This window comes from Onychomys torridus, chromosome 17 (genome assembly GCF_903995425.1).
Source record: "Onychomys torridus chromosome 17, mOncTor1.1, whole genome shotgun sequence".
Classification (NCBI taxonomy): Eukaryota; Metazoa; Chordata; class Mammalia; order Rodentia; family Cricetidae; genus Onychomys; species Onychomys torridus.
This window is the reverse complement of record NC_050459.1, coordinates 39,588,887-39,614,184: the sequence shown is the minus strand read 5'-3', so window position 1 is coordinate 39,614,184 and position 25,298 is coordinate 39,588,887. Positions and strand designations below refer to the sequence as shown.

Below are 25,298 nucleotides of genomic sequence, written 5' to 3'. Positions count from 1 at the left end.
ACAACCTTGAGTGTAGCTAATCCTGAGATATATGTACCTTATGTATAAAATACATAAGCTCTCTCTATATATATATGTATAAAAAAGTAAAAATATCTCATCACTAATGCTGGTTATGTGCTGAGATGGCAGGATTTTGTGGGCTGGGGATGGAGCTCTGACAGTTCAGTGGCAGCATTTGCAAGCCCTGCATTTGACATTTTAGAACCAATGAATGAACAAACAAAATTAAATAAAAGAAGAAATGGCAATATCATATATATTCAGTTAAACAAAACATTTTAAATTAAAGAATTTACAATTGTTTTGATTGTAGCAAGTTATTATCAACTGGAGAAAAATATTTGTTTACAAATATACTATACATATTCATATGAATATGATGCAAAATCAGACACTAATGGACTGAGATTTTTCCAGCTTTTAAGTCCAGGATCTTTAAAAGCTAAACACAGCAGAAATAACACCTGCATTACCTGCACACACAGAAGTACACACCTGCATTACCTGCACACACAGTACACACCTGCATTGCCTGTACACACAGAAGTACACACCTGCATTGCCTGCACACACAGAAGTACACAGCTGCATTGCCTGCACACACACACAGAAGTACACAGCTGTATTGCCTGCACACACAGAAGTACACAGCTGCATTGCCTGCACACACAGAAGTACACACCTGCATTGCCTGCACACACAGAAGTACACACCTGCATTGCCTGCACACACAGCAGAAGCACACAGCTGCATTGCCTGCACACACACACAGAAGTACACACCTGCATTGCCTGCATACACACACAGAAGTACACACCTGCATTGTCTGCACACACAGAAGTACACACCTGCATTGCCTGCACATACAGCAGAAGTACACACCTGCATTACCTGCACACACAGAAGTACACAGCTGCATTGCCTGCACACACAGAAGTACACACCACAGCTGCACTGCCTGCACACACACACACAAGTACACACCTGCATTTCCTGCACACACACAGAAGTACACACCTGCATTACCTGCACACACAGCAGAAGTACACAGCTGCATTGCCTGCACACACAGAAGTACACACCTGCATTGCCTGGACTGGGAAGGAGGCATCCAGAGGATGGAGAGTTTAAGGCCAGCTTGGGTTATACAGTGAGACCCTATCTCAAAATGAAAACAAAACAAGAAACCAAACACAGAATTACTAGTACATGGTCCAGTAATTCCATAAACACTTAAAGAGAGCAGAGACTTGAATAGACAGTTTCATCTTAGTGCTCGCTATGGAATTACCACAACAGCCAAGATAGAAACTATATATCCATCAGCAAAGGGAATAATCAGAATGCTATACACTTACAATGCTCCCCAGCACCCTCACACTGGCTCACAATCATCTAACTCTAGTTTCAGGGATCCAGTGCTCTCTTCTAATTTCCATGGACACCAGGCATGCATGAGATGCACATCCATGCATACAGGCAAAACTCCTGAGACACATAAAATAAATCAATCTTATTTTTTTAAGTTTTGATACATGCTACAATATGGATAAATTTTGAAACCATATTAAGTGAAATAAGCTAGCTACAAAAATATTGCATGTATCCACTCATAAGAAATACCTAAAATTGCCAAATTCATAAAGAAAGAAAATGGTTCAAGGCCTAGAGGGAAATAGGAATGGAGAAATCTTATCATAAAAACAAGATACCAATCTCAGTGAACTGTACCCTTATAGTAGATATGGCATACAAATTATATTTAAATTAAAGCTGTTTTTGAAAAACAACCCAAGATGGATAACCTACACCTGAATCTGGGCTCTGCACCTGCTAACTGCTTGACCTGAGGTAGTTCCCTGTGCCCTGCTCAGTATCTCACTTTCTCTCATGCCATGAGGAAGAAATGACCTAACGTCTGTACAAAGAGGCCTTTAACTGTCAATTAAAACAGGCTTTAGAGACAAAAGGACACTCGAAAACAGAAAATAAAGACTAATGTTTACAACATTCGTAATTCCACATTTTCACAAAATATGAATCAAACACCCTTAACACAGTGTGCAGAAAGATACTGTGCAGCTAGCTCACCACACACAAAACTCACTTCAATTACTTTGTTGGTCCCTACCCTTTGCTATGTGTGGGATAACTCTTTTGAAGTATTTAAGACTATCTTGGGGACAGTCCCAGTAATAAGCACATAGACTCTGTCACCGGACCAGGTTCACAGAGTTTAAACAGAAGCACACTGGAAATGAAGCACGATGAGGGTCAATTTTGGAACTGCCTTAATTTTAACAGCTTTTTACATTCATTTTAGTTTGAACGTACAAACTTACAGAGGTCTCATTTTAGTTTAGAGCTAAATGATTTCTATTTAAGAGACTACCTAGGTTTAAGGTTTGGGCTCAGGTATTCCCTATGGGTAGTTATTTAATCCGGTTAGGTTTTGGGTTTTTCATGCCTGTGATACTTTTTAAAAATGACTACCTCAATTTGATTCCATTGGTCCACATGTCGGTTTTTATGCCAGTACCAAGCTGTTTTTATTACAGTAGCTCTATAGTAGAGCTTGAGGTTGGGGATTGTGATTCCTCCAGAGGTTGTTTTATTGTACAAGATTCTTTTGGCTATCCTGGGTTTTTTGTTTTTCCATATGAAGTTGAGTATTATTCTTTCCAGATCTGTGAAGAATTGTGTTGGTAATTTGATGGGAATTGCACTGAATCTGTAGATTGCTTTTGGTAAGATCGCCATTTTTACTATGTTAATCCTGCCTATCCATGAGCATGGGAGATCTTTCCATTTTCTGACATCTTCAATTTCTTTTTAAAGTTCTTAAAGTTCTTGTCATATAGGTCCTTCACATGCTTAGTTGGAGTAACCCCAAGGTATTTTATATAATTTGTGGCTATTGTAAAGGGTGATGTATCTCTGATTTCCTTCTCAGCCTGTTTGTCTACTGTATATAGGAGGGCTACTGATTTTTTTGAGTTGATCTTGTATCCTGCTATGTTGCTGAAGGTGTTTATAAGCTGTATCAGTTCCTTGGTTGAATTTTTGGGATCACTCATGTATACTATCATGTCATCTGCAAATAGGGAGAGCTTGACTTCTTCCTTTCCAATTTGTATCCCCTTAATCTCTTTGTGTTGTCTTATAGCTCTGGCTAGAACTTCAAGTACTATATTGAATAATTATGGGGAAAGGGGACAGCCTTGCCTTGTTCCTGATTTTATTGGTATTGCTTTGAGTTTCTCTCCATTTAATTTGATGTTGGCTGCACACCTATGAACATATAATTTTTGACAAAGAAGCCAAAAATGTACAATGGAAAAAAGAAAGCATCTTCAACAAATGGTGCTGGCATAACTGGATATCAATATGTAGAAGGCTGCAAATAGATCCATATCTGTCACCATGCACAAAATTTAAGTCCAAGTGGATCAAAGACCTCAACATAAATCCAGATACTCTGAACCTGATAGAAGAGAAAGTAGGAAGTACTCTTGAACGCATTGGCACCAGAGATCACTTTCTAAATATAACACCAGTAGCACAGACACTGAGAGAAACAATCAATCAATGGGACCTGTTGAAACTGAGAAGCTTTTGTAGAGCAAAGGACACGGTCAACAAGACAAAGTGACAGCCTACAGAATGGGAAAAGGTCTTCACCAACCCCACCTCTGACAGAGGGCTGATATCCAGAATATATAAAGAACTCAAGAAATTAGACATCAAAATGCCCAACAGTCCAATTAAGAAATGGGCTATAGAACTAAACAGAGAATTCTCCAGAGAGGAAGTTCAAATGGCTGAAAGACATTTAAGGAATTGCTCAACATCCCTAATTATCCAGGAAATGCACATCAAAATGACTCTGAGATACCACCTTACACCTGTCAGAATGGCTAAGATCAAAAACACAGAAGACAGCTTATGCTGGAGAGGATGTGGAGCAAGGGGAACTCTCCTCCACTGCCGGTGGGAATGCAAGCTTGTACAGCCACTTTGGAAATCAATATGGCACTTCCTTAGAAAATTGGGAATCCATCTCCCCCAAGACCCAGCTATAGCACTCTTGGGCATATACCCAAGGAATGCTCAATCATACCACAAGGGCATTTGCTCAGCTATGTTCATATCAGCATTGTCTGTAATAGCCAGAACCTGGAAACAACCTAGATGCCCTTCAACTGAAGAATGGATAAAGAAAATATGGTACATATACACAATGGAGTACTACTCAGCAGAGAAAAACAATGACATCATGAGGTTTGCAGGCAAATGGATGGATCTAGAAAAAATCATCCTGAGTGAGGTAATTCAGACCCAGAAGGACAAACATGGTATGTACTCACTCATAGGAGGATACTAGATGTAAAACAAAGATGACTAGACTGCTACACAACTCCAGGGAGGCTACCTAGAAAACAAGACCCTAGGAAAGACCCAGGGATCACCCAATGACAGAGAAATGGATGAGATCTACATGAACAACCTAGACGACAGTGGGAGTAATGAAGGGCAAGATCTGAGGGAAAGAAAGCTTAGGGGAGCAGGGGATCCCAGCTAGATCAAGAACAGAAAGGGAGAATGAGGAATAACAGACCATGATAAATGAAGACCACATGAGAACAGGAATAGGCAGAGTGCTTGAGAGGTCCCCAGAAATCCACAATGATATATCCTCTGTAGTCTGCTGGCAATGGTCGAGAGAAAGCCTGATCTGATCTAGTCTGGTAATCAGATGAGTCAACACCCTAGCAGTCATCTTGGAACTCTCATCCAATAACTGATGGAAGTGGATGCAGAGATCCTCAGCCAGGCCCCAGGTGGAGCTGCAGGTGTCCAACTGTCGAGAAGGAGGAGGGACTGCAAGAGCATGAATTGTTGAATCCAAGATTGCAGAAAGCACAGGGACAAATAGCCAAACGAATGGAAGCACATGAATTATGAACCAAAGGCTGTGGAGCCCCCAGCTGGAGTAGGCCCTCTGGATAAGTGAGACAATTGATTAGCTTGAACTGTTTGGGAGGCTCCCAGGCTGTGGGACTGGGACCTGTCCTTGGTGCATGAGCTGGCTGTTTGGAACCTTGGGCTTACACAGGGACACTTTGCTCAGCCTGGAAGGAGGGGACTGGACCTGCCTGTACTGAATCCACCAGGTTTAAATGAGTCCCCAGAGGTGTCTTGGTCCTGGAGGACATGGGAATGGAGGGGAGGGACTGGGGAGAAGGTGGGGGTGGGGCCGGGAGGGAACCCATGGCTGATGTATAAAATTAAAACACATAATAATAAAATTAAAAAAAAAAAATGACTACCTCAAAGATTTGTCAAGATTCAGTAAGCTAATATGTGGAGGATATTAGACTAAGGCCTAGTGTTCAGTAAGTTCATTATATAGCAATTACTATGAGCTGAATTTTACTGAAGAAAATTACATGCTATAATAGTTTAAATGAGAAATTTAACAGTCTCATGTATGTATGTATGTATATATTTTTAAAATATCAAAGTAACTATATAATTTATAACTGTGAATGTTGCACTCACTTCAAACTGAGTACCAAATTTGACCTAGTCTAGATTACTTATCTTTTAAAAATAAATCATACATAATTTCCAGGACACGATGAGGTAAAGCAGAGTTAGCTAGTGACTGAACACATTGCAGAAGAATACATGCATCTGGCTCCGAGGTACCACATTTCCTGAAACTACACAGTGATTTAGCTAACCCAATCAGGAACTATGAAACTTTCAGTAGTTTCTTTTTTCTTTTGGTTTTCTGAGACAGGATTTCTCTGTGTAACAGCCCTGGCAGTCCTAGAACTCACTGTCGACCAGGCTGGCCTTGAGCTCACAAAAATTTGCCTGCCTTTGCCTCTTGCAGTATTTCCTTTTAATGAGCCCTTAATATACATGCCAGCTAAGAAACAGACATGGTTAACTTCTAGACTCACAACTTACCACAGTTTATACCACATATATCGATGTACATTTATGTAAGTGAACTTGAAAAGTTGGCTATACTTGGACTTCCAGTAAGTTGTACTCACAAATCAGTACAAAAGCAATTGTTTTAATGACCGAGAGATGTGTTACTTACCAGATTCTCTCTTTCAATCCTCTGTTGTTCCCTCTGTCTGTTGAGAGCACTATGATATAGCTTAGGGGGATGGCCAACAGATCTTCCGGGGATGGTACTTTTGCTTCCTGGTTTCTCAGCCTGTCTTGACAGCTCCTTCAAAAGCCTCTGATTCTCCCGATCGATCTGCCTCACCTCCTCTCTCGTGAAGGAGTAGTTTTTCCTGGGCATTACTGCAGGCTGATCAAAGTGATGCTTCTGTGGTCCCTTTTTATCTAGCTGTAGAAAAGCTACAGAAGTAAACAGAAAAGTGAGTGGCTAAACAGTTAGCTATGACGGCACACATCTCTTAAGACAGCAACTAAACTAACGGGAGGAATGAAATGAGCCCATGACGTCTTTGTGCAGCAAAGACTGCATGTAGCTTAGAGCTCTATGTCCCTGGGTCCTTTGGTCACAGAAGCTCCTGCAAAAGGGGACTCATGTATGTGTGGGAGTGACACTGGTGCTCGGGCAGGTAATTCACAAGTCACACTGCTGCCGTGTCTACTGTTCTCCTACCGCAGCTTTCATAGCGTGGGACTCCAGGAACCTCGGGGTGAGTGCACTGGAAAGATAATTTAGGTGCACGTTTGTTACCGGGAAGGCACGATTCGACAGCGACAACAGACATGCTTGGCAATGACTAAGGGAAGAAAGGGCAAAAATAAATCCAGACGAGTCTAGAATTAACAACTTAATCTGGAAGCAGTACACCATGAAAGCCATGGTTTCATACTATTAAAGTATTTCTGCTTTGAATGCTGAACACTAAGCAGAAGCCAAAATGACCACATTATCTTTAAGATATTTCAGGCCAAGAAAGAAAATTGCACACTATGATTACAAAATGATTTTTGTTGGGGTGGTGGTGGGAACTGAACCCAGGGTCTTGTCCATTATAGGTGAGGATGGTACTAGTGAGCTAAGTCCTCTGCCTGAAAAGAAATTTTGGCAGCATGCTTAAAAATGGTTACAAAATTTTTCAGTAAGCATAACTATTATTACCCACTTGTGAAAAGCTTCTAAAACCATTTGGTGAATGTTTCTACTTGAACATATTCTAAAGTAGTAATATACTTTATCAGGTTAACAAGTGTAGTTTTTGTTTTATGATATTTTTGAGATTTAAAAACACCTACTATTCTGTGTGTGCATGGCCGTATTTGTCAGGGTGCATGCCCATGTGCATATGGAGGACAGAGCCAACCCTGTGGACTTGGCTCTCTCCTTCCACCTTTACGTACATTCCAGGGACTGAACTCAGGTTTTCAGCCTTGTGCAGCAATTGCCAGACAATGTCTACTTGTCATCTCCCCAGCCCCTAAAACAATGTTGTTGTTTTTGTTTTTTGTTTGTTTGTTTGTTTGGTTTTTTTTGTGTGTAGCTGAGGATCGAACCCAGGGCCTTGTGCTTGCTAGGCAAACGCTCTACCACTGAGCTAAATCCCCAACCCAAAACAATGTTTTTTTAAGTAATGCTTGTTGCTATTTGACTACATGCTACTCCTTTTTACATGTCTAGTCTATCATCTTGTTCTGTTAGACACAGTGCTGTAAAGGGAAGAGGTATTTTTAACCCCCATTTTACAATTGAGTTTAACCCAATCATTTGGGCAAATGAGCAGCAAAGCAGTAGTTTTACTTATGTTTATACCACAGACTCCAAAGACTACTGAAGATTATAGGAACAAACAAAAACAGATAAATAGTAACTTCCTCAAGAAAAAATCAAGGAATTAATGGTTGATAAATCAATCAATGGGAGTTGAAAACCACACCAAGTAAATGACAAAACTTGAATGAGTATATGTTTTGAAAGATACACATACAAGCCGGGCAGTAGTGGCACACACCTTTAATCCCAGCACTTGGGAGGCAGGGCCAGGTGGATCTCTGTGAGTTCAAGGCCAGCCTGGTCTACAGAGCAAGATCCAGGACAGGCGCCAAAGAGGTTTCTAGATTTAGCTATATATGAAATTCTTTAGAAGCTCATTCTAAAGGAAATTAAATTACATTTCCTAATGACACCTTAGCTCATTAAACAATCAAACAACAGCCTCCGAAGGGCAGCATTTAAGCTTTCCTCCATGGAAAACAGCAAAACAAAAGACACCTATTTACTATTGATAGTAGGTATCACTATGACATTTTTAAAAAGTGACTCTATGCTAACTGGCATCAAATTTATACTCCAATTCTTTCAAATAAAATCTAAAAATAAGTTTTAACAAACTTTAAGGAATACAGATATATTTATATAGCTGCAACTACCTAAACATTTATTTACAAGTACTGTTTTCTCTGGAAGTTTCCTTCATGAAGCAATACCACACGAACTCTTGACATCTATTTCAACCGGTAACCAGAAAGAGCCACTTCTGGCATCCTTTAACCCCTGCCGAATACCAGTTTTACTCTAGCTGCTACTGGAAACAGAACACTTTAAGATGTGTGGGTGACGCTGCCAATGGAGATGTCATAAAGGCAACATTGTCTCCACTCCCACAGCAAATAGTTCTTCTAAAAACCCTTCCAGGGTGCCAGGCGGTGGCCCACGCCTTTAATCCCAGCACTCAGGAGAGGCAGGTGGATGTCTGTTGGGGTTGAGGCCAGCCTGGGCTACAGAGTGAGTTCCAGGAAAGGCGCAAAGCTACAGAGAAACCCTGTCTCAAAAAACCAAAAACCAAAACAAAACAAAACAAAAAAACCCCAACACAACAAAAAACCAAAACCCTTCCAGGGGGTGGGAGGTGAGCGCTTGCTAGCAAAGCTTGGGGTCTGATTCCTGGCTTCTCACAAACCTGGGTGGGGATGGAGGTACACACGTGTAGTGTAATCTGATTCTAGCACTGGGAGGTGGAGGCAGAAGAATCAGAAGTTCAAGGCCATTCTCAGGTACATAGTGAGTTCCAGGCTAGTCTGGGATACATGAACCCATCTCTAAATAACAAAATAAAAATCTGTTCTGTAGATAGCCATAATCTCCATAGAAAGACCCACTATAGTTACTTTATACAACTGATTAAAAAAAAATTTTTTTTGGGGGGGGGGAGCTGAGGATCGAACCCAAGGCCTTGAGCTTGCTAAGCAAGCGCTCTACCACTGAGCTAAAACCCCAACCCAAAAGATTTCTTTAAAAGCCAACAGTAATATCTAAATTTACAGATTTCTTATTTGCCCTCATAATTAAAAACTTGTTAGATGAGAAGTTCTGTGACATGCTTTGGTGTTCCCCTCTGAATTTCTGTAGGCTTCTTACAGCTCTGACCAATAGAGTACTGTCAAAATGGTATGTGACTTAAGTTTTAATTTACTTTAGATACAATTTTTTTTTTTTTTTTTTTTTTTGCACTCTACCACTGAGCTAAATCCCCAACTCCCAATTTTTTTTTTCCTGAGACAGGGTTTCTCTGTGTAGCTTTGTGCCTTTCCTGGAACTCGCTTTGGAGACCAGGCTGGCCTCGAACTCACAGAGATCCACCTGCCCTCTGCCTCCCGAGTGCTGGGATTAAAGGCATGTGCCACCACCGCTCAGCTTAGATACAAATTTTTAAAGATTCATTTTACTTTTATTTTTTCGATTTTATTTTATGTGTATGGGTGTTATGCCTGCATGTATGCCTGTGTACTACATTCAGGCCTGGAATCCTGGGAGGTTCGAAGAAGGTGTCAGATTCCCTGGAACTGGAGTCACAGAGGGCTGTGAGCTGCCATATAGGTGCTAGGAATCAAACCCAGGTACTCATAAAGAGCAGCCAGTACCTTTGGACATTGACTCCTCTCTCTAGACCCCAAGATCCATTTTATTTTTATTTATGTATATGTGTCTGTGTATCTGCCACATGCATGCAGATGCCCATAAAGTCCAGTAGAGGTGTAACAGCCCCTGGAGGTGTAGTTACAGGAGATAGTGAGCTCCCTGATATGAGATCTGGGCCCAACATGTGATTTTCAAGGCTAGGGGCTCTGTATATATGTGTGTGCGCGCGCGCGCACACACACACACACACACACACACACACACACACACACACATACACACACACACGCATGTGCCTTTTGTTGGCAGGAATACTTGTGCCTGCAGCCTGGAGGTATACATGCCTGATAGTAACTTGAGAATGCGGTATGTATTTGAGACCACAGACCTGGAACTTACATCCTATCATTGAAATCATCTGAGGTCGCTGCTTTATATAACTTATCAGAGCAATAGTAACTACTACAAAATTTAGTACAAGGAAATGGAACACTACCGTGACAAACCTAGAATTTATGGCTCTATGTCTGGAACCTGGGGGCAGCTAGAGCTGGAAGAGCCTGGAAAAAAATTGGGGCTGGAGAGGTGGCTCAGTGGTTCAGAGCACTTGGTGCTTTTGAGAAGATTAGATTTGGTTACCAGCTCTGTAGGCTCACAATGACCTGTAACTCCAGTTTCAGGGGCTCCATCACCCTCTTCTGGCCTCCTCTGAGATTTGCATGCACCTGTTCCACATACACACACGCAAGCAAAACTCCTACACATAAAACAAATCTAAAACATGAAAGGTTGATGATGAAGTCTGATACAATGAACTGGCCACTGTTTAGCAGCACTGTTATGGGGACAAGGGAAATGGCAAAAATTCCTGTGGTGGATTTCAGCTAAGATTTTCAAGCAGGACACTGAAAACACAATGATTTACATTGTCCATAGTAAGACAGGATAGAGAAATATGACCTAAAACCAAGAATTGATCGGCTTTCAAAGAAAATATAGAGGAAATGTAAGACCCAGGTACAGGTTTAGAATACAACAACTATTCCTCCCTTATCTCCCCCAATAATAGAGGTTCAAAGTACTGAAGAGCTTTCTCACTGAACCACACACACCTGAAGAACCCTGCCTATACCTGGACCGTTGAAGAACGGGAATACATTCTATATACAGGAGAAACAAACACTAGCGAAGAGATTTTTAAAGCTATTCCTGTAAATTAATTGACATTTATCCCATTAACAGGTAGGCTCTAGGTTGATGGTACATCTCAGAAGGTAAAGGTACTTGTCTAGCATGCCTGAAACCCTAGTTTCATGGTTAGCACCATATACTACTTGGCATGACAGTATATGCTTGTAATCCTAGCACTCAGGAGGCAGAGGTAAGAAGACAGTCAGTCAAGACCATCCTCGGCTAAAAGCCTGGGTTATATGAGACCCCGTCTTAAGAAACAAAAACCAAAAAGACATGGTCTATGTCTCACCACTTTAAATTTGGGAAGTTTATAACCATTTCCACCAACATAAGAAGTAGTGGTGCATGCCTATAATCCTAGCAACTGGGCAGCAGAGACAGGAGAATCATTACAAATTCAAGGCTAGCCTGGATCTATACCACGTTTTAGGCCAGTGAAATCTCATACCAAGACCGTATCCAAAAGAAATCAAACAGGCACAAAAGGATGCTATGTGACTCTGAAAGCTAAGTTGCAAAGGTCTCTGAGATTTCTGTATTATTTTCTGGAACACTCTGCTGGGAGCCCCGAGTACCATGTAAGAAGTCTAATTATCCTTGAAGAAGCTAGACCTTTGTGAGGAGACCAACCCACAGAGAGACTCTGAGTGGGCTCTCTGGCTAGCAGTCTAACCTTCTATTGGGTCCCAGTACAGGTACCTGACGTGTGGGTAAATCAGCACTCAGGCAATTCTGGCCCAGGGCACTGAGTCCTTCCTACTGCTGAGTGTCTCTAGTCGACAAGCGCTGGGTAGTTTGTTCGATAGCAATACTTACTGCTCATTTTTACCCTTTTTAAAACATATGTATATCAGTGACAGTACCTGGGGATCAAGTGCAGCCCACACGCACAGTTAACACTTCCTTTTGAAGACTGAGTAATATTCTTGATTTAACTTTTTAACACAACCACAACGTCTTCTAAGTTAAAATAATTTACTTACATTGTTTGGCCTCTCTTCCTATAGCTTTTATGAAGTGCACCCCCTCATTTTTTCATTTTTTAAAAAAGTTTAAAAATTATCTTCCCAAAAATTTTCTCCAAACTTCAGAATACAATGACTACTACAATAATAAATTGCAATTCCATTTTCCTAGTTCTTAAACTTTTTGATTTTGGGGCCTAAATGTTGAGGCACCCAAATGTCTCCATGGGTTACATCTCCCAATATTTAATATGTAAAAACCCAATAGTACAAAAGAAAAAAAAAAAACTAAGCTATTTACCTACCCCTCTGTCAGTAACAATACACAGATTACATGCCAATCTAACATTTCTATTAGTAGCAGCAGGTCGTAAGATGGCACAGAGGGCAAAGGCCCTTGCAGAGCCTGACAAATCAAGTTGGGTCCACAGGACCCACGTGGTAGGAGTGAACTGACCCCCACAGATTTTCCTGACCTACACTCACATGCTCTGGCACATTTGTGCTCCTGGATACACACATGCATGCGCACACACACTAAATACGTCAATAGAATTTAATTCCTTTTTAATAAGAGTGTGTGGAAGAGCTGAACAGCTCTGTCCATTTTTAAATGTCTAGTTTAGCAGAAGACAGCTGGTTTCTTATTGCTGCTTCTACACTGTGTGCTGTCATTGTCGAGGAGCCCCTCGAAGACTCCACTGATTGTGCGCAGCAGACAGAGAATGCATAAAGCAAGTCAAGGTTACTTTATTAGTTACAATAACTTTGTCCTCAGAGCGCTCTAAAATCATTGGCTTTGCTTTAAGAAAATCAGTTCTCAGTGTTAGAGTATCATAGTGATATGGCCTCTCTGCTGCCTTCCACTTCTCGCTGCAGGCTGATCACCTCAGCACAGGCCTCCTCTCTCACTATTGGGGCTGTGAAACATTCTCCCTTACTCCCTCCATAACCTCCACATAGGTACTTTGTAGAAACACTACAACCAGTTTCTTCATGTATCAGTGCTTCCTTACTCTCACTTTCTCCTCTTACATTTTTCTTCTCAAAAGTGGAGATAAAATTTAAGACTATAGCCGGGCGCCCTGTAATCCCAGCACTCGGGAGGCAGAGGCAGGTGGATCTCTGTGAGTTTGAGGCCAGCCTGGTCTACAGAGCTAGTCCAGGACAGCCTCCAAAGCTACAGAGAAACCCCGTCTCAAAAAACAAACAAACAAACAAAAAAAAAAACTATAAATTTCTAAAATGTCTTTACTTTGCCCTCCAGAATCCTTCAAAAGTGATCCAATTTTATATATATGAAGTATGAAATGTATCTTTAAATCCAGTCCATCCAACCCCTTAAATGCTTACCAGATATACCAGCCTCATGATAGAACCTTGTATCAAAATGTGGTTACTGCTCCATTTTCTAAGTTCCTCAATGCCTAGTCAAGGATTTCTAGTTCAAGGTTAAATGGCTAATTCCAGTTGGTCTTTGAACACTCTGGGGAATGAAAATTCCCCAAGTTAACCTCCTCATAGAGCTAAGAGGCTGAAAGTGTACTAATCTTTCAAGGTCTGTTAAAATTATGTTTCTAGTAACAGGCTGCACTGATATATCTATTAGTTCTCAGTGAACATTGATAGATCTCTAAGTTCTCCATCTAGACTGGACTCAACAATTTATATCAACTACCACATCCTGTAAATAGTTACTGTTTAGTTCAATAACACCAAGGCCTGAAGCTTTGTGTCGATTCCCAGAATCTCATCGACTTCTCTAAGTGCCCAATTCAATACTGTTTCAGCATTCCACTGACTATATTGGGATATTTGCTCTTCTACCCTTCTATTAATTTTTATTTGTATTTAATAAGCAACAATCATTCAAACCACTATTTTACAGTGTTTGCTACATGGGCATTCCTTACTATTTGAAAATTTGCCCATTGTAACAATTGGTGAAATTTTTTTACTCGAAACTCATTTCGGGAATTGTCAAGTTCTTCTCTTGAATTCCTATACTTAAGCTAGTGAAAACGTTTACATTGGGAGGACACAGTGTTTGCTGACAGGACCATGCTCTACTAGAAAGTTTTTAAACACGTTATGCATCAGCATGACCACCTTCCCTAAATTAAGTAGATTAACCGTCCAACAGTGCAGGAAGGCTGTCCAACAACTAGATGAACCAAAGCCGTCTAGAAACGCCCATCTGGCACAACCTGAGAGTGATGAAGTACATTGTGAGATGATGCAGAAGGCACACATGGGGATCAACTGCATCACGAGGGTTAGGCACACGAGGATCTGAAAAGCTTCATGTTGTAAACTGAGAATGAATAATTTTGGGAAACTAAAGATGTATCTTATGCAATCAACTAACAGTTTTAAATGTCTTACTATGAAGACTTCCCTGGGGGGCTATTATTCATGGAGTCCAACAGGAGATATGCTAATTAGCAACATGTCCCCTCTGTTCCCTTGCCTTTGTTACGAGCACTAGTTGGTTATGGTGATGTACAACTTTAACTCCAGTCCTCAGAATGCAGAAGTAGGGGGAGCATAAAAGTTCAAGGCCGGGCTGAAGAGATGACTCAGAGGTTAAGAGCACTGACTGCTCTTCCAGAGATCCTGAGTTCAATTCCCAGCAACCACATGGTGGCTCACAACCATCTGTAATGAGATCTGGCGCCCTCTTCTGGCATGCAGGCAGAACACTGTATACTTAATAAATAAATAAAAAGTTCAAGGCCAGCCTGTGCTATGCAGACCCTGTCTCAACAACCAAAGGCCAGAAGAATTTCTGCAAGTTTCTTACAGCAAGGCTTAACACTGTACAGCGAATAATTGGAAATATTTCCATGGTATTTTAACTGTAACTAAGGAAAGTGATCAGGAATTGGGGGTGGTAAACTCACTACATATATATATACACACACACACACACACACACACACACACACACACATACACACACACATACAGGTATTTAGCATCTAGCTAAGTTTTAGAAACAGTTTAGATGGTAACAAAGATGCTTGTATCTGTTTCTTGAGGCTTATTTTCATATGGATGGGTGTTTGCCGGAAATGTATGTACATGTACCATGCATATGCAGTGTCCAACAAGGCCAGAAGGTATCGGATCTCCTGGAACTGTAGCTACAGATTGCTATGAACAGATGGTCGTGTGTGTGTGTGTGTGTGTGTGTGTGTGTGTGTGTGTGTGTGTGTTGCAAACGAAATCCAGGTCCTCTGGCAAGAGCAGCGAATGCTCTTCAGCACTGAGCCATCCCCGCAGCTCTTGTTTATCATTGGATGTGTTGTCACACACATCCTAGTGTGCAGGAAGGAAAGGGTATGTTGATAGGAACCATGATCCTTTGGCAACTAGAAATGCAACAGGCACTGGGCAGGGCAGGGTTAAATGTTTAGCTGTCTGGGTTCTACTTTTACCACAGCAGAACAGGTATTTGACTGGGATTCCAGGGTGATCCATATGCACCCTAAAGTTCGAGGAACTGCAGTGAGCAAACCTAGCTGCCCAGCTGGCACCTATTTCCACCTCCCTCCACCACAGATCCCAGGCCTTCCACCTCCCACTCCTAACTCCAGCCCGAGTCTGATTTGCTTCAGCTATCTCCCCGGCCAATGACTGGTTCAGGAACCAAGAGTGTAACTAAGTTGACTTGCGGAAATAAACTAAGTGCAGGTCATCTGGGGATGTTTCTTACAAAGGTTCTTGTCCTTCAAAACTAGAGGAAGGGTTTCTCTGGACAGTCATGTCTGAAGGTGAACGGTGAAGACCACTGCAGATCCTTACTGCAGCCCAAGAGAGAAGACAGAACTGCCTCAGAAAAGAGGTAGGCGTCTAGAGTTTGAGAGGAATTGAAAACTAGTCTGAAACTTCTAGTCCTAGTTGATTATCTTTGCAATGATCTGACAATTAAATTCACATGATATCCAAATGTTTTATGGAATAATGGAATACATCTGGCAAGTTATTAAAATGTCAATCATCTCAAAGATACGGACCAGAAAAATCCAAGCATATTTATAACACGCTTAGTTATCAATATTCAAACTTAATATACAGAATTTAAAAAATTACCTTTCAATAGATGATTAAGGTCCATGGTGTCATTTAAGACTTTTTGTTTGGATCTATGGTCTAGATTTGCATCTAACACTGATGATTTTGGAGCAAAATTCTGCCCATGCTTTTCTTTCCTTTTGGCTGATTTCAGAGATCTTAAATCATTTTTTAAAGCCTCCACATCCTCATACACATCCCGACTCACATTTTCTTGCCTTTTAACTTTTACTTTCTGATCATGTGAAGGGCCCAATTCAAAGGACTGAACAGGGCTAATGTCTGGAGTTGACAAAGGAGTTACATCTGTTACAGTTTCTTCTGATTCCACATTACAGTTACCAGTTTTTTGTTTAGCACTGGATGACTGTGTACCTGCCGATTTTCTTCCTGACTTACATCTCTGTTTTGCTGATGAGAGGGTTACACCAGAAACATGCTTCCTTGATGATGAGCGTGAGTCAGGTTTATGGGGATCAGATCCTGTACCTGTATCTGACAAGTCAGAACTTGATCCTGAAGATGAGGACGACAGAGAAGAGGAGGAACTGACTTTGGAGTACTTTTTATTTACATTTTTTTTTAAGTTATTAGAGGGCTTAGCTGACTTGGACCTCCCATGGTATTTTCTCCCATCCTCGCTGCTTTCCTCTCCATCCGTGTAGTAATCATCTTCACCTTTTACAATTTTAGGAATCCTACTTGGAACAGGCAAGTGTAATTTATGTCCCTTTGGAGCATCACGTGATTTTTTGGATCTCGAAGAAGTGGCTGACAATGAGGAACCTCTTGTTTGCAGAGCATCATTTTCTACATGATATTCCTTTGAGGAAACCTTTGCTTTTCTTTCATTTCCTTTCTGAGTAAGGTAATTTTCCTTTGTTTGCATTCCAAGTTGCAAGTTCACATTTTCTGTGTCCTTCTCTATTCTCTCTTTAAGGTCATTGTTTTGTATTTCAAATTTCAAGCTTACATTTTTGGTGTCCTTCTCTATTCTTGCCTTAAGGTCATCATTTTGCTTGTGAAAAACTAAATCACTGTCACATTTCTTTGCATCTTCAAAATCGCTGTCAAAGAAAGAATGGTCCACTTCACCTTCTGATATATCTCCAAATCGATCCATGATGTCAAAGGTATATCTGGAAGGGAGAACAGGTCAACCATCAGACTGGAGTCTTTTCTAAACATGTTTCATTTGTATTTTCCCAAAATGAGAAATGCTGGTAGTACAAAAAGAGAACTATAAGTTGGGCAGAGGCAGTGGAGCACGCCTCTAATCCTAGCAATGGGGAGGCAGAAGACAGGCAGATGTCTGTGAGTTCAAGGCCACCCTGATCAAGTTCCAGGACAGCCAAGGCTACATAGAAAAATCTTACCTATAACCCACCCCACCCCCTAGAGAGAGAGAGAACTATTTAAAAATAAAACAGGTTTGTGAAGTCATGGGGGGGGAGTTAGAGATGTCAAGTTATACCAATAGTCCCAGAGCTCACAGGAAAACGAGATCATCAGGGAAGTCTTATCAGACAGCAGTATCTTAAGCCAAAGGAGATCTCCCTTCTGTATAGTCCAGTTTAAACGAGGAAAAGACAGGCTTTTAGCTATTTGTTTTGTCACACAAAACACCAAAACAAAGCAACTCCAGGAAGATTTATTCTAGCTCATGATCTGATCCTCCATGGCAGCCAAGAAGTGGACAAAGGTACAGGGCAGGCCTTCACCTTCAGTGACACTCCCAGTCTCATCTGAAGACGCTCATGGGACACCTCTTCACTTTCTACCACCAACCCAATGAGCCCACCGTTAGGTTAAAGCCTGACTGTTTAACTGTCCCTGAAATCTTCTCCCAGACACACTCACGGCTGCTTTGTTAATCTCTCCCAGGGATCTCTCAATCAAATCAAACTGCTAAGCATGACTGGAGTCGATATAGTAAAACTTCACAGGATCAGCTAAGCCAGTTCAATCACCGATTACTCTGGTGGTAATAACGCAGTATAAATGAGAGAGCTTCAGCATGTGGCTCTTGCTCATCATCTAACTCTGTTCTATACTGCTCACACTGAAGAGGAAGCGCACACAGAGCTGTGCCGTCTATCCATTCTCCCATCCTTTCTCACTGAGCAACAGAAGCCCCCAGGATATGTAAACAGGCAGCTTCCAAACAAATTCCTGAATATTTAATCACAAGCTAGGACATAACACGGTAGTATTACTGCAGAAAAGTATACATCACTCACTGCATTAAAAGGGGTCTGGTATGAGACACTTTACAGTTGGTAGCCATTTGTCTACAATCAAAGAACAGCACATCATTTAGACACATGAAATTCAACATTAGAAGAAATGAATTAAACTTTTAGATAGTTATTTTTGGTATGGGGTAAGGATACTGTTACTTAAATTACTTGACCCATAGGTTTATGCACATCAACAATGATTTAAACGTTATGTAAAATATTCTACTACCCAACACAATTAGAACTGAAAACACTACTATAAAACTACAACCTTTAGAAAGTATTTTTTCACTTGTTATCAAAGTGACCTAAAAGCAATATCACATTACTGATACTCTTAGTTCACAGTCTTTAGCTTCTAATCCGACTCTCCATTTAAAAACAAAACCTCAAAAACCCAAAAAGAAGGGGCTGGAGAGACGGCTCTATGGGTGGAGCACTTATTGCTCTTTAAGAGGACCCAGGTTCTCAGCACCCACATGATGGCTGCAATTCTAGTCCAGGGAGATCTGCATCCTTTTCTGGCCTCCACAGGCACTGGGCATACACATGGTACACAGACTTGCATTCAATCAAAACACCCAGACACACACAACAACAACAAAACAATCAGGGAATCCCAGGCAGCTCATGTTATTGATGGAAGCAGAGAAAAACAGGCATCTTATCTGCCTCTGACTATTGCCAGAGAGCATAATAATCAGCTATGCCTGTAGTAATGGTAATGAAACCCCGGAGGCAGTTAGTTTGACCTTGTAAAAGAATACGTAGCATAAGGCCGCTTAAGGGAGATTAATGGAGGAATTCTTTATTTTGGCCCATGGTCCACACAAGAAAGGAAAGATGTAAAGCAGAGCTGCACATCTCATGGCAGAGAGAAAACAAAGCCAGTGGGGTGCTGCCAACCACATTCATGATGATTCCCTCTTCTAATCATCTCCAGAATGTCCTCACAATTATACTCTGAGGTGCTTTTTACTTAATAATCTAGGCACTTATCAACCCAATCAAACTGATAATTAAGTTCAACCATTTAAAAGGGCTGACACTGTCCAAGTACAAAAACAAAATACATATATAAATAAAAAATTCAGCAGGAACTCTTAAGTCCACAATAATATTCAAAAGGGAAAAATAAGTGTTATGTTGAAAAACAAGCATACAAATGTTTCCATTATTAATAAGGAGCCAACCAGGCAATTATGTGCTTACTATGTTTAAATTATAATTAACTCCCGTACAGTAAATTGGGCACTATAAGATTATGTAATGTGTATCTTACAGAAGTCAGGACATACTGAATTAATTTTTATTTACTATTATGTGGCCCTACAGCCCAAGGAAAGACATGAAAATAATTATGAAGATGATTTAAGGAGTAATAAAATTTCTATCATTAACAATGTCAAAGTAAATATGTGTATTCACACATTTTATCACAAGAGTAACTTTTTCTTTGTTTTGAAGTATTCTTATATATTAGAAATAAATTTTGGTTTTTGCTTTGTTGAGACATAGTCTCACTAGGTAGCCTTGTCTGGTCTAAAATTTGCTATGTAGACCAGGCTGGCCTTAAACTCAGAGACTAGCCTACTTTGACCTTAGGAAGCTGGGATTAAAGTCATGCACAACCACACCCAGCTAGGCATAAATCTTAATTCATTTACTTATTTACAATTTGCAGTGTTGAGGATTAAACCCAAGGTCTTGGACATGCTAGGTAAGCTCTCTGCCACTGAGCTATACTTCCTGCCCACAGACTTGTAAAATGTTGACAGTAACCTATCTTTAAATGCTTAAGGGAATCTGACTCTGAAATCTGTAATTTGATATGCAATGTTTAAGTGTTTAATTTCCTTTGACAAATTCATAACAGTAACTTGTTAGGTATTTTAAATACTTAAACATGAAATATAAGTTAAGCAGGTTCACAAAAGTCACATATAGTCGGGCAGTGGTGGTGCACACCTTTAATCCCAGAACTCGGGAGGCAGAGGAAGTCAGATCTCTGTGAGTTCGAGGCCAGCCTAGTCTGCAGAATGAGATCCAGGACAGGCACCAAAACTACACAGAGAAGCCCTGTCTTGGGAAAAAAAAAGTCACATATAATGTCCAGTAAAATTTAAGACTTTATAAGCTAAGTAGAGATTAATAAAAGTACTTATCAGTTAAAAATTTAGCACAAACCTAGATTCAAATAGAATTACACATCATTGAGAAGCATTATGGTATAAAACTTAAACCTCTATTATAATTTAAGATTTTAGTTTCAAGATGCTAGCATAGATTAATGCCCTCTTTACAAATTAAAAATTCAAACTGTCAAAAGGGGCTGGGAGTCTAATTTAGAGGTAGAGATCTTGATCCCTAGCAAACTAAAAAGATGTAATCCCTTCATGTATCTAGGGCAGTTTTAGCTATCATATTTATCTGTACAAATATCAGTCTATTCTCTCAAATAATTTATAAAACTAAAATTTGATTTTTAACAGATAAAGGTAGAAATCCCCTTTTATTCCTTATCAAAACAATAACAGCAAATGTAGATTCTTTTTAGTTTTTTAAAGATACATATTATCTTTTTTGAATATATCTTTCGTTGGGACTCTGCAATTATCATACCTTGTCCTCCTGAAAGAGGGTAAATTTTTACAAGGGTGACTTTAACAAAGGAAGCATGGGATCTAGTGCAAAGGAGTGGAGACTTTCCCATTCACAAACATTCTTAAACGTATCATAATTGTTGCTTTAAACTAACTTTATGAAAGTAAGTTCTTGCAAGTATTTTAAATAAATTTCAATGACATGATATTAAGTTCAAATTAGAGATTTAATGTCTTCTTTACTACAAATATGTCTATGACCTGAGGACAGAGTTGTCTTCTAGAACCTTTATATAAGACATGGGGACATCAGCATCAGTGATACAAACAGCAGAACATCTAGAATGTGTGTGTGTGTGTGTGTGTGTGTGTGTGTGTGTGTGTGAGTGTGTGTGTGTATGCGCGCACGCGCGTGCAGGTACCTGTGGAGTCCTGTACAGTTTATTAGGTCCCCTGGAGCTAGAGTTATAGGCTTCTGTGTGTGAGATGCACCACAGAGGGTACAGGAAAGCCAATTTGGGGCTTCTGCAAGAGCAGTGCAGCCTGCTAACTAACCAGTGAGCCACCTCTCCAGCACCTGAAATATTTTTAAAAAGACATTTGACAATTTGTTTTCAGAGACATAAAAGAGTCATAAACTCTTTGAATCACAACTTCATTTGTAAGACAATTATAAAAATAAAAACATAAAAGGTAGAAATGGGAGTAATCAGAATTACTTGTAATAGATAAAAACTGTATAGGGTAAAATTCTTTCATTAAAATATTTAGACCACAGGCCAGCAATTGAAGATCAACTCTGGCTTGTTGTGACAATGTAGATTGTTTTACTGGAACACAGCTCGCTCTAGTCACAGGTTTACAGGTTCATGTATTGCCTCAGACAGCTTTCACATTACAACTGTGGGACTCAACAGACTCGGCCCAAACATCAGAATGTTTATTATGTAATCTACTTGCAAAGTGTGTAGAACTGATAGAGTTAATATATATAAATGAAAAATACATATAGTTACCTGTACTGGAAGAATAACATGTACATATTTTAACAAAAAGTTAAGAGGATACAAACTATGTTGATTTGCTAGAAGATTCCACTCAATTTCCCACTGCTGTGACTACAGTGTACGGCACCTGAAGTTGTCCTTTGGCCCTCTACACACGAGCTGTCTTTTCTATTAATTTTCCAGGGTCCAACAGCAGAACCAGAAGATAAAAGAAGGTTTGTCTAAGCTTTGCCTACAGTAGTCTCCTCACCAGGCTGGCTAGAGTTGGTGTGTGCTCATAATGCCAGCTACAAGCAAAGCTGAATTAAGAGGATCACTTGAACTCTGGTGCTAGAGACCACTGGCCTCTGAAAAAAGGAGAGAAGAGGAGATAGGGTGAGAAGGAGGTATTACCATTCTTACCAGCCCAGGAACTCCTGATTTGTTCACCTTTACATCCCCATTGTCTAAAAAAGATCTACAAAAATTAGGTAAACATCTAGCTGGGCGGTGGTGGTGCACGCCTTTAATCCCAGCACTCGGGAGGCAGAGGAAGTCGGATCTCTGTGAGTTCGAGGCCAGCCTGGGCTACAAAGTGAGTTCCAGGAGAGGCACAAAGCTACACAGAGAAACCTTGTCACAACAAAAACAAACAAAACAAAAACAAACAAACAAAATTAGGTAAACATTTAAAGGCATCTGGAGACTTAAGACTCAGCCCAGGTTCTTACTCTTTGCTTCCTAATCAAACCATCCCGTTTTCAGCTTACGTTACTCGATAATTTTCTTTTCTCTTCATGAGAGGTGGCCTACTTCCTAGTGCATGTGAAATTTCTTAGGTGTTGTCTTACACTCAGAATTTCTACTGGGTAAGGGTGGCTGTAGGGGCCTCAACAGGTGATTTAACTTAATTTCCAAGAAAACTTATCGGACAATCTCTCCCGTTAGCAGTTCTTTTTGCTAAAATTTACATCAAAATTGCTGCAATTCAATTACATTGGGGAGTGAGTAAGAAAAAAACGATGGTTTTATAGGATAGTTAAGATTATCTTACAACACCCCGGGAAAGGATAAAATCAAATGACAGTTCGTGTGCCCATAACAACTCTCTGGTGGGTCCAGACAGGCTTCTGTCAAAGCTACCTGGAGTTTACTGGACACCGATGCTTAGCTCACACCGAGCTAGCGACAGGAATAATAGTGCCTTCACAATACACCAGAAAGAATACACACATAACCTGGAATGTAAAATGTCATGTTGTGCACATCTGTCCTTATCTGTCGATACGTATAACAGGGCCCCAAAGAGGGCATACAGCAGCAATCTTGGCCCAAACTGTACACCTGTTTATTCAGGGATTTGAGGCTTCGTCCACGACCCCCGGTGAGTCAGTACCCTTTCCAGACTCTGGGACGTAGAAGTCAAAAGACAGTAGTTCCTCGGGCCTGTGGGTTCGGGGTCCGGAACCCAGAGATGGGCAGCGGCGGCCACATGTCCAGTGGGCTCGGACCCCGACGCCACGGCACCTTCCCGAGCCCTGCGGGGGTTGGGGGGGCGCCGGGCTACCGTTTCCCCGGGGGAGAACGCTGGCGTCCCCCGCCCCTACCCCTCCACCGCCGCCGCCGTTCTCGTAGCGGTTACCACGCCGCCCGCGGGGGGCCGGCGACGCCGAGGGCAGCCTGCCACCTCCCGCGGAGGTTCGGTGCTACCCACCCCGGGTGCTCGCCTCCGCCGGGCTCCGAACCGCGGAAACGGACCCCGAACGCAGGGGAGGGTGGGTGGGCCGGCCCGCCCGCTGCTGCGGACCGACCGGATGCGGAAGCCCGTGTGAACCGCTCACCTGGGAAACGCGGCCGCTACCGCCTCTCGCGCCGCCGGGCCGCCGGGTGGGCGGGTCCACGCGGGCGCCGCGGACGCGCACGCGCACGCGCACGCGCACGCGCAGCCACACCGCCGCCGTCCTCCCAGCTGGGCGCCCGAGGCGAGCCGGGGCGCGCGCATGCGTGAGCGCCGGCGGGAGCTTCCGGGGACGCAGTAGGCGGAAGGGGAAGGGTGGGCGGCTTGCCGAGCCCAGTCTTCGGGGAAGAGGGTCCCCGGGCGGCAGCTCCTCGACGGGGCCTCGGGGGGACTCGGGGGCAGGTGGAAGGGGGACCACCAAGGACGCCCCGCTGCACAGGACTCGTCTCCTCGCATCCCCGCGGCGCGGCGGCAGGTCTAGGCACCCGGGATGACCTCCTACCAAGAATCGCTGCACACGCGTGTAATTCTGTAACAAGACGACAGTAGTGAAAATAGAGGGCGGCTGTGTCTTTGGGGGCATTTTATTCCAAGCAAAGCTCTGTTCACACAGGCCAGTCGTGGTGGCGCGCGTGGCTTGGCTTCTCTGCACTCAGGAGCAGAGAGAAAGGGATCTCCCGAGTTCAAGGCCAGCCTGGCCTAGATTATCTAGTGACTTCCAGGCCAGGCAGGGCTATATCGTGAGAGACCCCGGGTCAAAGAAATAAAATGCAGTTCAAGCAAGGTTAATGTGCAGCAGGGGCAGGTAACCTATGAAGGAAGGCCCTTCCGTTGATGATGGAGGCGCACGTTAGGCAATCTAAAAATGATCTCTAGAGGCTATTAGGTGCCGTAATTTCTTGTTGAACTCTTGAACACATTTTAGGGATAGGAATGGCACCCCACTCCCAATCTCCATCCTCTAATCACCAGAGTACACTAATATGTTACTTTATATGGCACGGGGGAATTTAGCTGATGGAATTAAATTTACATTATCCAGGAGCCCATTGTGTGTAATCACTAGGATCCTTACACAAGGGAGAAGCAAACTTCCAAGTCAGTTATAGGAGCTGTGGCACAAAAGAGCGATGTATGGAAGAGCCAGTGAGCTAAGGAATGAATGCATGCTGCTGTGGAAAGTCAAGAAGAGGAAAGAAATGGATTCTACCCTGAAAGAACTCAAACCTGCCTTGATTTTGGACATCCGACCTCCACAACCCTACTCCAAATAAGTCTGAGTTATTTTATACCTCTAGCTTTGTAGTAGCTTGGTAGAGCACTCAGAGAACACTTACATGAGAATACAAAGAAAGCAAACACAGCCTGAACATTATATCCTAGGGACTGCCATAGTATTGTTTCCTCAGAGCTGTCACAACATCCTTAACACAACGAAGAAAGATTTCTGGGCTCACAGTTTGAGAGGGTGCAGTCCTTCATGGCACTGTCGAGCAGTTCATATAATTGTGAGGCTGGAGAATCTGCCCTGCAGGAAGAGGGCAGGGCAGGGTGTAACGCCAGAGACACCTCTAAGTGACCCCCCCCCCCACCT

General features: G+C 41.9%; 1 protein-coding gene across 2 annotated transcripts in view; it reads right to left on the bottom strand.

Moving 5' to 3' along the window:
* Nucleotides 1–23,865, bottom strand: part of Cfap97 (cilia and flagella associated protein 97) — a 35,254-nt gene extending 11,389 nt beyond the window's left edge. Inside the window, exons 1-3 of one of the 2 annotated variants that reach the window (XM_036166764.1) lie at nt 23,808–23,865; nt 16,156–17,276; nt 6,122–6,390 (exon numbers count right to left, since the gene is read on the bottom strand). In XM_036166764.1, coding sequence (XP_036022657.1) covers nt 6,122–6,390; nt 16,156–17,260 — 1,374 coding nt within the window. In that variant the 5' untranslated portion in view covers nt 17,261–17,276; nt 23,808–23,865. Of the gene's footprint in view, nt 1–6,121; nt 6,391–16,155; nt 17,277–23,680; nt 23,750–23,807 lie in introns of those variants that run through there. The other variant, XM_036166765.1, reaches the window with a different exon arrangement.
* Between the last annotated feature and the right edge of the window lie 1,433 nt (nt 23,866–25,298).